Source organism: Haliaeetus albicilla, chromosome 9 (genome assembly GCF_947461875.1).
Source record: "Haliaeetus albicilla chromosome 9, bHalAlb1.1, whole genome shotgun sequence".
NCBI lineage: Eukaryota > Metazoa > Chordata > Aves > Accipitriformes > Accipitridae > Haliaeetus > Haliaeetus albicilla.
Genome location: NC_091491.1, coordinates 32,515,043 through 32,528,638, shown reverse-complemented (window position 1 = coordinate 32,528,638; position 13,596 = coordinate 32,515,043). Strand labels below are relative to the sequence as shown.

At 37.7% G+C, this 13,596-nt stretch overlaps 1 protein-coding gene across 6 annotated transcripts in view; it reads right to left on the bottom strand.

Moving 5' to 3' along the window:
• ARMC9 (armadillo repeat containing 9) overlaps nucleotides 1-13,596 on the bottom strand; it is a 72,900-nt gene that overhangs the window by 22,465 nt on the left and 36,839 nt on the right. For all 6 annotated transcript variants that reach the window (XM_069792493.1, XM_069792492.1, XM_069792494.1 and 3 more), the window contains 7 exons: nucleotides 12,614-12,704; nucleotides 11,593-11,716; nucleotides 9,530-9,669; nucleotides 8,619-8,695; nucleotides 6,426-6,500; nucleotides 5,241-5,331; nucleotides 3,861-3,919 (listed from right to left, as the gene is read on the bottom strand). In XM_069792493.1, the coding sequence (XP_069648594.1) occupies nucleotides 3,861-3,919; nucleotides 5,241-5,331; nucleotides 6,426-6,500; nucleotides 8,619-8,695; nucleotides 9,530-9,669; nucleotides 11,593-11,716; nucleotides 12,614-12,704 (657 nt within the window). The remainder of the gene's footprint in view (nucleotides 1-3,860; nucleotides 3,920-5,240; nucleotides 5,332-6,425; nucleotides 6,501-8,618; nucleotides 8,696-9,529; nucleotides 9,670-11,592; nucleotides 11,717-12,613; nucleotides 12,705-13,596) is intronic.

Below are 13,596 nucleotides of genomic sequence, written 5' to 3'. Positions count from 1 at the left end.
ATTCCGATTGACACATTTTGTCAGACAGAGAACGCCAGTTTCTGGTTTCTGGGAAGCACCTCTCCCTGCCAACTTTGCTCCCTGACTTTATTTAATATACCAGGTAACTGAACCTGAACGTGGCCCTCCTCTGCCTCCTCATACAGAAAGAGAGCTTTGACAGATATGCCATCATTCCACTGCTGAAATAATACAATTGGTGCCCTGTTCACCATTGCTCACAGGCTGCAACAGACATTGGCAGCAAAGTCCTTTAATGTAATGGCTTGAAGTCCTGTGATCAGGTCTGCAATTAAGCTCTCTTTCTTTTGATGTACTCTCTAGCTGAAGTGTATTTTCACACTGCAGTTTACTGATTTTATTGCCAGGTGCTGAGTGACAGGCAATCAGAGGGTGCCTGATAAATTGTCACTGTACAGTTATCTAATGTAGCTCAAGTTCAGTTACAAACTTTTGAGTTAGAGCTGCAATATCACATACTCACTTTTACAAGCAGCTTTTAAAGATGGTCCAGGTCAAATAAAAAGCAAATGTAAAGATCAAATACTGAAGACAAATTAAGCTAGTATTTAACAGAACAGTTGAGAGAATATTAAGTGCCAGAAAATATGCACTGTGACTGTGTGTGTCAACACACCCCAGATGGCTAACATAATGAAGGTGAGTACGTACTCCAGAAGCCAGCATCCTGAGCTCTACACTAGTTAATTTAAAGCTCAGCAGACAAATCTGAAAGCCAATTTATTTCTGAACAACAGTATACGCATAGACTTTTTTTTAATTCAGTTTATATGCTCCAATGTCACCATTACAGAATCTTAAATTTCTGAGTGTATGATGCCCTTAGAAATCCCAGAATTATCCTCCAACAGGCTCAACTGCATCTTGGTGCCAGTGTTTAGGAAAAAGTAGTCACTACCACAACATCTGCTCAAAGCCAAGAGAGAATTCAACAACTCTAAATTAGACACAGATAAAAGCAAAAAAACATGAAAGGTAATAGTAACAGCATGGGGAACCTTCACATGCTCTTGGAAACAATCAAAGCTGGGGCAAAACCTGCAAACTAAGTCTGCATAGGAGTGTCCTTCTGTTTTTCTTAAGTTGTGAAGGTATAAATACTGGTATTGAGTGAATCAGCAACAAATTATAATATCAGTAAGCAGTCTGAATGCATGTCACTAAATTGGCAATATATGGACATATTCTGAAATACACTCAGTCTGTAGTAGTTTAAAAGTTACGTAAAGGCAAGACTTCTGATAAAGTTTTCCAAAACTTTCTGTTGCCAGATCACAACATCAGATGTTATCATAGAACCCCATCAAAGAACAATAACGCACTGCATTTCCAAAATACAAAAGGGCTCCAAGCACTGAGGCAGTGAATCAACAAACCTTTGCTTATTTAACAAAGTAACAACATTATGCATTTTGTGTAGCATTTTGCTGCCACGCTGTTTATAAACTATTTTCTAAACTGAGGGACTAAGAAACCAGGCGTCCTTGCAGGAGAACAGAATTGTAGTTCCTAGCAGCAATAAGGATTTAGAACATGCCACAATTAATGTTACACTAGAAAAAGTTTTAAAATTGGCTTAATGAGACTTTTTCTTTTTAATATAATGGCAAAACTGATGAAAAACTGGAATCAGACACTTCTTTGTTTCAAAAGCCTACTGTTATTTTTGAGTCAAATAATAAGAAGTGACAGAAGTCTGTTTTAATCACATGATGGTTTAGTGGTAAAAATGCATTTCAAAATGCAGCCTCAGCTGGGATCATGAGCAGCAGCAGCTTGTCTAGGGGGTATGACTGAATATGAGAATTCACCTTCCTTTCATTCCCAAGAGCAGGTAAAGTAATGAAAGTGTTCAACACTATCATGCAATTCAATGCCACACCTTTCATGAAGGAGCTCCTTATCTCTGTGCTTGCCCAACAGAACCCAGCATCCTTCAAAAAAGTATGGTAGAGTTCAAGCAAAAATATCACCACCTTGGATTCTCACAATACACCTAAGACACTCAAAGCCTTGGAACATCAGTTAAAGGGTGTTAAGCAGCATATTAAACAAAGGGAAGTTATAATGATTAATCCCCCGAAAGCTCACCTTGCACATCAAGCATTGATTTTGGGTGGGAAGAGTGTAAAGATTACTGAAAACTCTTTTCAAGACTGCAGGAGGTGAAACAATTACAATAATCTAATCCTATTAGAAAAAAAAAAAAAAGATTACTGTACCCCCTTAGGACAAAAGGGGGAGAGCCGATCGTTAAATAAAACTTCCTTGTAGCTCTAAAGTTAGAATTTCCACATAGCTCTGAATTTAGGCAAAGTCACAAGGGTAATTAGTTCACGTGTTCACCACCTATTGTGCCACAACACAGAAACTAGCTAAATAACACAACCAGTGCAAAACTTCCCTGGACACTGCCAGGCAAAGGTTGGATCCTGCAAGGTGTTGCACCCCCATGGCAGCTGAGAGCACACCACACCTGTTAAAATTGGGATATTTACATTTTTCTTTCCTTTCAAAACATAAAAGGCTCAACGTGTACTTGAAAATGCACTCAGTCACTCCGCAGTAACACGGCAAGTTTTAGACTGTAGCATGGTTGTCACTGTTCTCTAGTATTTGTGTTAATGTGCAACAAGTTAGTAGAACGTGGACGCAACTGTCTTGGTAAGTTTTATGTGTCTTATTCTTTGTTGGTTCAGGAAAAAAAACTTGCATTTTGTCTAAAAACTTGGTTTTCAGTAAATACGTTCTCTGGTAATATTTCTAAGACAAGAACATTTTGCAAAGATCATTAACTCTCAATGTCACTATCTTCTTCAGGGCAAATACATGATTATAAATGTACGTGCACATATACACCCACCTAAGTATGTTCAGACACTGTTCCAAGGACATCTACTATAGCTGTTCTTTTAAACCTCTCATGTAAGACTTTTCAATAAAAGAAAAATTCTATGTGGTAGACTTCTTTCGGATAAAACTGCCACGTAACTGCCTACACAGTGTATTTTCACGCACCCCCCGCCCCCCATGCACTTACCGCAAGGTAGCAATGGCAACATCACCAGTGAAGACTGGGTTTAACACTTCCCTCACATCATTTACACCTTGCTTTGCTTGTTAATTTAGATGATTGCATACACTGTGTTACCTACACCTGGGATCCCATTACTCTATGAAGACAGCTTCTTAAAAAATGCTGAAGTATTGGTATAAAATGCATTTATTAGTAGGGCTGGAAATACCCAGCTTTATATTTACTACAGTTTATATTTACTATGTTATAGTTTCTCATGCTTACTTTCTCAATTTTTTTTCTTTTCTCTTCTTATGGGACTTATTTCTTAATTTGTAATTACTGTTTTCCTTCATTACATACAGACAATTTATTAAATCTATTTCAAAGTTTCTAAATAGCAAAAGAAGAAGTCACACCCTGAACAGATAACAATACCTTAAGAAAAAGTCACAACCTGTTCATAAACTATCCTGGTAATAAACTGGTTCATTTGCTTCCTTTATTTTTATTGCCAAAATGGGTCTGCTTGAAAGCAAGATTTCTACTGCTACACTATCTCATCTCTTCACTCATTTCAAGCTATAATCCTTTAGTTATCACAGAGGTGGTGACTTGCCAAAATAAAAGAGTACGACTCAAATGAAGAAAAGGTAGTGGAAACAGATCCAATATTCTTGTTAATGCAAGAATAATTAAAGTAAAAAAACAAAACCAAAAGCCACCAAAAAAAAAAAAAAAAGCATGGTTTATTGACACAAATATTTTCTGTCTAGCAGGTTAAGGATTTTTCTAAAAGGTGCCAGAAGGCCTTTATACTTACTTCCTCATCCTCCTCTTCCTCTTCATCATCAGACACAATACTATCATTTAACGGCTCTTCTAGAAAGAAGCAAACCAAAATGGTGTAAGAGTATATTTACCACATAAAAGAATCTCTAGTCATTGCCCCTCTTTTACAAGACTAATATTTAGCTTGCATCTCATATAGACATCCCATTCTTTTCAAGATAACTATTAGAATTATTTGCTCCTATAAAGCATTCTACAAATCACTGAAATCAATTCATATCTGAGAAAGTGGCAGAAACAGAAACACTCTGGAACAGTTCTTTTCTCATAAATCCCACTATGATGTCTCAGTGTATTTATCAACAAGACTTAAATGAAAGTGTGTGCACTTGCAAGTTTGTCTATTTTTCAACTAATTGTTAATAAAAGACTCTACTTCTCCCTACAAACACTTCACTATTATACTGCTTTTATATGTAAAAAGATAGCAGTCATGTAGAATACTTATTGCAACTTTTGGACAAACTCATTTCCCTAGGAAAAAAGCAGCCAGGCTTATGCTGGAAATCTGTACACTCAACTTTTACTCACTAATCAGACAAAACCTTTTAAAAATACCATTCACAAGGAGAAGAGGAGCAATTCTGTAACCCTGATGAACAAATATTGCATAGTGGCAACACAATGCTTAAATACTTTATTTGTTCTTTTACAAGCTAGAACCGTAAGATATGCTGTCTTCTGCTTTTTCCAAAAGCCAAAGAAAGCAGTCAAACTTGTTCTATTTTTACTGTACAGAAAGATTTAATCAGAATTCACCTCCTTTTCATTATTTGCTTTCTCTTTCTTCAGCCTTCCTTTCAGCCACAGGGAACATAAAATAAATATTCCACCTCCTCATACTTGTCTGTATTAACAAAGCATCTACAACTCCTCAGACCCATCAACACACTCTCCAAAAAGGATGGTCTCTGCCCCCTGTTCAGGATAAGCCATTTCAGATTAACAAAGCTATATTTCTTAACAGAGCAAGAGGTGAGCAGAGACAGATCTAGTCCCTAAATCCTGCTTTACAAATTGTATCACCTGTTTATTTCTGCAGTTGAGAGCAGTCTCTCATGCTAGTGGCCTCACAGTAATGACAGAAAACAGTCAAGGTCATTCTATTTAGAGTCCCAAAACTTTGGAATTGACACCTACTTAGCCTTTTATTTCTTCTTTCTAATTGTAACACAAAAGGAAATTTTAAAATGCATCTGACATTCAAATCTGGACATACACTATTAACCCTCTCTCAGACCATCACACTACTGTTATTCTTTGAGAGTTTCAACGCCAAGTAAAAACATGAGCTTTCTTATGGCTTTTGTGAAAGATTTACAGCTCAGATAGCTGCATCTGTTCTTCTGACCTGAATTGAGCTGCTTGATAATAAATTCAATCTGTCGGATCATCTCTGCATTTCCTTCCTTGATAAAGCAGTGCAGAATTTCTTCCATTCCCTGGAAGTAGTGGAAAACATTGCTAGATCAGTATTTCATGTGACCATAGTGACAGAGTTTTATTAGCTAAAAAGCCATTGTTTTGTCAGGAAAAACAAAGGTAGTGTGAAACAAACCACCGTGTCCAGCTCTAAGCACTCCATTTTGTCCATACACTTCCCAAAACCAAAATAAATATGCTGTCTAGATTGCTTCTAGGTTTAAATACGAAGTATCCGTGATGAACAGCAAATTTTTACAATAGATCTGCCGCTTCTGCCTTCTGAACTCAGTACACAGTAGTCAACAGAAAAGGGCAAATTTGCATTCACAGATACAACAGTGCAAGGTTCAGAGAAGGAAAGTAAAAAGCAGGACCAACTTTGACCTCTTAAACCCAGCTTCTCTCTTTGTGGCCCCTTACAGGTTTGATGTTGTGTCTTTAATCATTTAAGATGCCTTCCAATCCTCTGTGCTTTGTGAGGTAAAATGCAGACATAATTGTTGTCAGATGTAACTCTCTAGGTTAATCCTTAAGATATAAAGATACACTGCTATCCCAGGAACAGCTTCCTCAAATCCAGAAGTCAAAACACATTCATTACCATTAGACTAACTTTCACAGGAGATCAATTCCTAGTTCTGCTAAAACCTTCCTCCTGCTGCCTTCCCCAGCTAACCATGTCTAAGGCAGAAACAAAAGCAGCAAGAGGAACTCATCCTCTTAGTGGCTATTCACTGGTGCAGCATGAGTTAAATAAGGGGAAGAAGTAGCAAGTCAGCTGAAAGCATCTCCTGGGTCACATCCAGTCTATGAAATTCTAGATGGACAACACTATTCTAAAATAACACCTTTAATTTATAATTTAGATAGAATCCTTCATACTGCTGGGGCTCCACTTCTGGGAAAAGACCAGCAAGTATGGCAAAAGCGTTTGAGACATACGTTCACACCTGCCTGAATACCAAGGGTGGAGGGCCTCTTGTGAATTCCCTTCTGAAATGCCATGCCTCCTACCTCACAGCCCTGCTGCGCACTGCTCAACAGGTACCTGTGTGCATACCATATGTGGCATATGCCTTGATCTTTGTGCTATGCATACAACACTTCTTACCATTGCTCTGGCTTCTTCTCGGACAGAAGGGATGGTAAGAATGCTATACAGCGCTCCATTCACATATGGTTGTATCTAAGAGGAAGAAATAGTCATACCACTTAGAAAAACTCTTACATTCACCCCAGTTGACTATAAGTCAAAAGTTATGAGTGAAGGTGCAGAACAGCTATGTTCAGAGAGTTTAAATCAGGCTAGCCTGCACTTGCAAAAATTCTCACTTGAGAAGCAGTGAACTTTTAGGATGCAAATATATTGTGATATGATTGATCTAAATCAGTACTGCTGCACGCCGATTCCCCCCCCTTCTGAAAATGTATTCTTGCAAATTGACATAGCCCTAAAAAAAAAAAAGAGAAAAGAAAAAAGAGAAAGAGAGAGGGAGAGGGAGAAAAAGAAAAAAAGAAGGAAAAAGGAAGGAGGATGGAGGAAAAAAGAAAAAGAGGAAAAAATAACAAAAATGAATAAAAGGGTTAGTTTCTGACAAACACTAGTGGCAGTACAAAAAATAGGACAAAGAACAGGGACAAGACTGTGTCCTGTGTCAGCATGAGCTCAAGACAGGCTTCAAGCATTGTAGCCTTAGGCAGGATGATAAAAGCTGTAGCAGTTTTCAAACACTCTCTCACTTTGCTGCCTGTTACTGTCCCTCAGCAGAGGAAAAAAAAAAACCAGCTAGTATGAAAGCTCTGTATTATTATGGTTAGTGAAAGCCACCAGATCTATCAAACTAATTTAATCAGCACTTATGTGGCCCTTTGTATTGGCCAGTTACTGTTGGAGCACAAAGATTTCCAGTCATTCTCTGTCTATACCTTTGGAAAAATGAACAATGAGCTAGGCTGGGAGCATGGGAAGCGAGATAAGGGATTGGGATTTACACAAGGATTCCACAGCTTCTCAGAAAGCTCTCCTGGCACCCAAGAACATTGCCTTCTACTTTTGACTTTGATAACAAAACTTCTATCACCTGCGCTGGTGCAAACTAGGTTGTAAGAATGCACTCTCAGAAATTTTAAGGCCATTCTAAGGCACAGACTTCAACAGTACAATAGCATTTTCCAAATACTTCTGTCTAGGGACTGGGATGTTATTTTGTATTAGTATGTATTGTATTAACTCTCATGATTCATAAAAAAAAAGCCAGTGAAACAGTACAATAAAGGTATGCCAAGTTTCATCCTAATCAAAACAGTACTAGTAAAGAACTGATCTACATCTTCTAATAAATTCATAAAATGTGGAGTAAACACTTCCTCCAAATTTATTCTCTATTTTCAGTTTAAGTGATAAACAAAAAACCTGATGATATAATCATTGGGTATAAACATGAGACACCAGAGTTTATATTTCATTGCACCTTGCACGATCATCAAGGAATCAATCTAGAATGGCCTGGTATAAATGCTGCCTCCCTATGATTTCAACTTCATACAATATTTGCCTGCATTTTCTCCTGCCTTGAATTTTACTCCACAGTTAAAGAAGTGACCCTCTGCAGAGACAGCTAAAGCAATGCTTTATACAGCAGACAGCAGATATCAGAGGGATGTGTTGAAAAGCATTGGGTAGAAATAACTAATAATTTTTAGCATTTTCCTCTGAGGTAGTTTAATTTAGCATCTAAGATGCAAGCATGTCTAGAGTCAGAAAAGAAACTTGAACCACAAAAGGGTTACATGGCAGGTTAAATGAACTGGTAGATAAAAAGATATTAGGGCTTGAATGACACAGGTATACTGCTTTCTTATAATATTCCTTAAAACTACTAGCAAATTTGCTTCTTTGCACCTGATGGTTTTGCATAATGGCTTGCACCACACATTTTTCATCTAATGAACTAGTTAAGCTTGAGATGATTTCGTGTGAGATGACATTTAAACAGCATCAGAAACTGCAATCAAGAAGGCACATGGACTGCATGATAACTATGCATCTGAAATACTTTGCTTCTTAGCTGCCAACATTTGTTAAAGGAAGACATAATTATGTCTAGAAAGACCAGTGCCCAACAAAAAAAGAAAAATTACAGAATTGTGAATTTTAGGAAAATTTCATGCAACTTAATTACATGAGGGTCTAACAAGAGAAACAAAACCAATTTACTTTTTTCCATTTCTTCCTTTCTTGCTTTTTTTATCTTTAATTTTTCTTTCCACCTTTTCCTTAACCCAAAGTTTGCTGTACAAATACCTCATGATTCTCGTGGCCAAGAAGATCAGAGAGGACTTTGAGCACATGGTTTGCGATCCTTGCACACACTTTCTTCCCTGCAAAGGGAGAAAACATAAATATGCTTAAAAAAAATGTAACAGATCAGAGCGAGCTGCTTACTTCTTAAAATTAGTATGAAATATAATTTACACAGAGCAATACTGTTCCTTGTCCCTGCCAAATGCTGCTCAACATAACTGAGCTGAAATCAGTGGAGTTACTCTGGATTTATACAGTTGTAATCTTGGACAGGATGCAACACAAAGGCATTTTTAAAACTTTAACAAAGACATTATTTTGCTTCTGGCAAGCAGTCAATTTTTCACCCTTACCTTACTTTCCTTTTTAAAAGGAAACTTACTTTAAGCTTCTTTTAAGTCTCTTGGGACATTGACAGGACCTTATTTTCGGGGGGGGGGGGGGGGGGGGGGGGGAGCTCTGTGTTGTAGAAGCAAAGCATGCAAGTATTTCACTCCACGAGGTGAAGGTTAAGCTCCCTTGCCATTACTAATCAACTCAGTTCTGACTTCCTTTTATGCACACAAATCTCCCACACAAGTAAAAAGTGTCTTTTGAAAAGTGGGCCTGGAACATAGGAACGGCAGACCTCACATATGGATATCAAAAAATAATCAAATCTTAGAGGGTTCCATTGATTAACTGTTTTCTTAATTCTTTAGATTTTGGTCAAGCTAACCTCCATAGTTTGGGACTCTTGGGAAAGAGATCTGCTCAAAAGCATTGGTTAGAACACTTAAATATCTCTGGTTATGTGAGTACCTGCTACTAATTATAGTCACTTGAAAGAATCCAGGTATATCAGAGAAAAGGATTCACAGTTTTCCCTATCTGTTTTTTGGAATAAGGTTGTAATTCAAAATGTAAGACACCTGCACTCCGCAGACAAAGATTCATGAGCAAGGCAACAGAATACTCCAGCGTGTAATCAGACAGGCAATCTGTATCTGTTAGAACATCAACCAGCCAGAAAATGAGCCCATCTTTGATCATTGCCGACTGCAGTGCACGCCTAGGATTAAAAAACAAAAAGCCCACAAAAATCAGACCACATCATAAATAGCTTTCAAATATACTTATAGCTAATATAAGCACATTAAAACCCTGTTTCATCTACCTGCTATACACTAGCCTGCCAACAAAAAAAACCCAAAACTACCCATTTTGGCAGGATCAATTAAACTGAGGAGTTAAAGCCTGAAGAAATTGAAGATGCAGATTCCCATAGGTTTAGAGGGCTAAAATGTTGTTGAGTGGGTTGGGTTTCTTTGTGTTTTGTTTTTTTAAACCTGCAAACTGCTGAGGTAAGTTTCTTTACTCTTTTCTAAGGCTTCTAACTCCACCTAAAATTGCATTTTCAATTGTCTTACAATTGGTAAAAAAGCCAGCTACATACAACAGACCCATAACAAATTAATTGCTTCTTCTGCCATAGGTAGCCATAGCACTATAGCACTTTTTTACTGTTGATATGACAAATGAGATTTTTTGCTTAAATTTATTTGCTCTTTTCTCTAGAGATTCTTAAATCACATATTCTTTTAACGCAGTCTGTAGCTGCCCTCAAAGAGTATACAGAATAAAGTGCCAGGTGGTCAACTGTGATCTCCTGCAACAGAAATTCCTTGCTTTACAATACAAAAAAGAAGTATATACATGTAGAAAGGTCTTACTGGAGAACACCATTTTTAATCACATTATTTCCAATGGGCAGTAACTCTAAATTACAAAGATCAAAGCAGGTATTTTCCTGGTCTTAGTATTTGGGATTTGGATTACTCCTGAATGCTCATACACTTACTCAGTCCTGGATCTTGCAGTAGGTCTGTGGCATGAACTGAACAAAACAAGGGAGCATCTGACCACACATTAAAAAAAACAGTCTCTCACGCCCAGTGTCTGGAATTAACCTACTGTAATATTAACCGTTATCTTCTAGAGAGTAAAAAACTTTCATATTTTCAGTAGCTTAGTGCCTAGGCCCCAAAATTCAAGCTAACTTGTACTATCAACAAGTGCTTTAATAGAAAAATCATTTTCTCTAAGATGGGTTTAGGATTTCAAGCAGTAAGGTATGAAGATTTATTCTCTTTCATCTCAAATATGTATAAGGTATCATGTCAGGAAGCAGCCCAGATTTTTACCCAAAGCACGTTTACATGTGTTTCATCCAAACAAGTTCTAAATAAGCCAAGTCCAAAAGCAGCCCTCATTCTTCAACATGCCCAAACAAACAAAATAACTCCCAACACTTGCAGTCTTAATTTAGAAGAAACATGAATGAAAATAACAAGACCTAAACACATCCATCTACCTCCTTACATTTAGTTAACTATTCAGGGCCGAATATTCCTCCTGAGCACTGTGAAAACAGAGTTCCTAGATCATATTTATTTGTTAAATGGGAGCAACATCATGGCCTTTACTGCTTCTGCATGGTATTTCTTTTGTGGTGGGCATTTGAGTCAGACTGCTAATGCAAAAGTAAGGAACAAGACAGGCCATGCATAGTCAGCTCCAGGAAAGAGGATCAACAGGATAAGGATGAAATCCCTGAAAAATATTTGCAGAAAGCATGATGAAAACCTTATGCTTTGGAATGTAATGCAGCTCTTTTTATTTTTTTCTGTGTAGGATTTTCAGAACTTTCTACATTAAGATTTTCACTCTGTTCAATTAAGGAATATGTATAAAGCACACAAGGCTATGGCAGATGTACATTTACTTGAGTCTTGACAGCTAGTAGGAAGTCAGGTTAATTCAGTCAGCAAAACCGAGTTCTCCTCCATAATAAATGACACTGTTTTCATCAGTCATCAGAGGTTCTGATGATTGTTATGGGAAAACCAAGTGCTCTTCTTTCTTCCCTGAACAGAGCCTAACTAGCCTGCATTTCCTCTCCTGCTGTCACCACTGTGTGCTGTGCTTTCATCACCTGAGGCTGAATTTCTGCAGAGCCCCCAGAACATTCTCCCATGTAAGGGAATCCTTGTCTTCAGCTTTCAGTCTCTCCTCCAGCATTCGCAGCAATGTTGGGTTCTGAGAAAGGTAGACACGACCTGGTGCAAAAAGCGATGAAAGAACAGATGCTGAGATACCAGCTTATGACAGAAAAGCGCCCTCTCCTTGAAAAAGTAAGCAGGATTGACCTCAGTTCCTTCTTGACAAGCCACAATCTTGTGCCAAGACCCAAACAAACCTGCACAAATGAGTTGTCTAGCAGACCAGTTGCATTCAATTCAGCCACTCGGGGCATTAGAGGCCCCCACTTCCCAAGTTAGTACCACACAGAATTCACTATTCCTCTTTCAGTACATGCTTTCTGATCTATCACAGTTTTGTATACTCTAGGAAAAGAGCAGATATGCCCAAAGAGCTCAGGAAACTCAGGTGTCCTACTGCTACTGACTTCAAATGGGATTTCAGTTCCTAGCAATAGTTGTTAGCTCCTTAAGTAGCACCAAACCAAGGGCTAATTTGGGACAGGCAGAGATACAAAGCTGCATATATATGCAACCAAACAACAGTGATGCACAAAGATTTATTCAGGTGAGGACCAGGAAGATGCAAGAACAGCTGTACTAACTACTGTTGCACAGCCTGGTAGCAGGTCTGCCTACAGGACCTTTAATTAATGGAGATTTTTCTTCTTTTTTTTTTTTTTTAACCCTCATGAAGAGATTGAAGGCTATATTAAAGGTAGCACCTGGGTAAGTTCCCACACAGACCACAAATCATCAAAAGAAATTAGAAATGCTGAATCTACAGTGTCAAAATGAAAGCTTTCCAGGTACTGAAAAACTGTTTTGAATGCATGTAACAAAAGACAGTGAATCCCTAGAAAAAGAGTGCAAATAAGGCTCTAAATTCCCACATGCAGCGACATGCATTTGTGAAGTACCTATAAGCCAGCCTTATACGAAAATGCTGTCTTTTTTTTGCAGCAGATCTCTTACCTTCTGCCAGTGAAGCAAAAGCATTGATGAGCCTTGCCATATACTGTCTGACTACCTCACTCTTAGAATGTAATAATTTGAGGACACTCCTCTGAAGAAGAAAACAAACATTAATAAAAACTCACTGAAGCAGGAAAAAAACCCAAAGTTAGTCTTCTACAATGTTTTAAAAGCTTCATTAAATTTTCACAGCAAACCACCTTTGAATGCGTATCGATATCTTAAACAATGTCAATATGATTTAAAATTTCCTAGTCTCCTTTTTTATTGGCAGGAGGCTAAGGGAGAGATGGAAAATTAAAAAAAATAAGCAAATCGGAGCTCTTCAGCTCAGTCTGTTATAACACCATTAAGCTCCATGGTGTAGGGTGAGAATTACAATGAACCAACACAGTTATTAGTTAAAACTGATACCTAAAATTAAGTCAGTGACAAAAAAAGAATCTGTTAATTTTGTTGATGAACTGAAATGCAGAAATGTTACCTGAATAGAAATGCTTTTGTTTGACAACTAAGAGTGTGGGAAAACAGCTCAGTAACTTACCAAGAATACCACATTGCAAACTATTTTTAATCTGTTTTACTTCAGGCATTACTTACACATAACTTTCCTCTTACAGAAATTTACAGGGAGAAAACCAGATCATTGATTTAATAATCCTTTAACTTTTCTAGTGAAGTTACTGTTGCAGTAACAATGGGAGCCACAACATAACAAGTAGGCCCACTGCTTCAAACAACTGGGTAACTCAACTATGTACAAAATTCACTACTACAAATGAAAAAAGTTGTGCTTTTGTTAGCAATAGTATTGGATTATCAGTGACTGAAGCAACCTTTCAAAACCAACATACCAGCAATTCCCCTTTCTAGAGAAAGGTAACAATCTATTCCAAATTCACGGAAATACTGTTGAACATGTTATTACAAGTGCATAATCAGATATTCCATAGAGGTACTGAGACTGAAGTCCTAACTTAGTT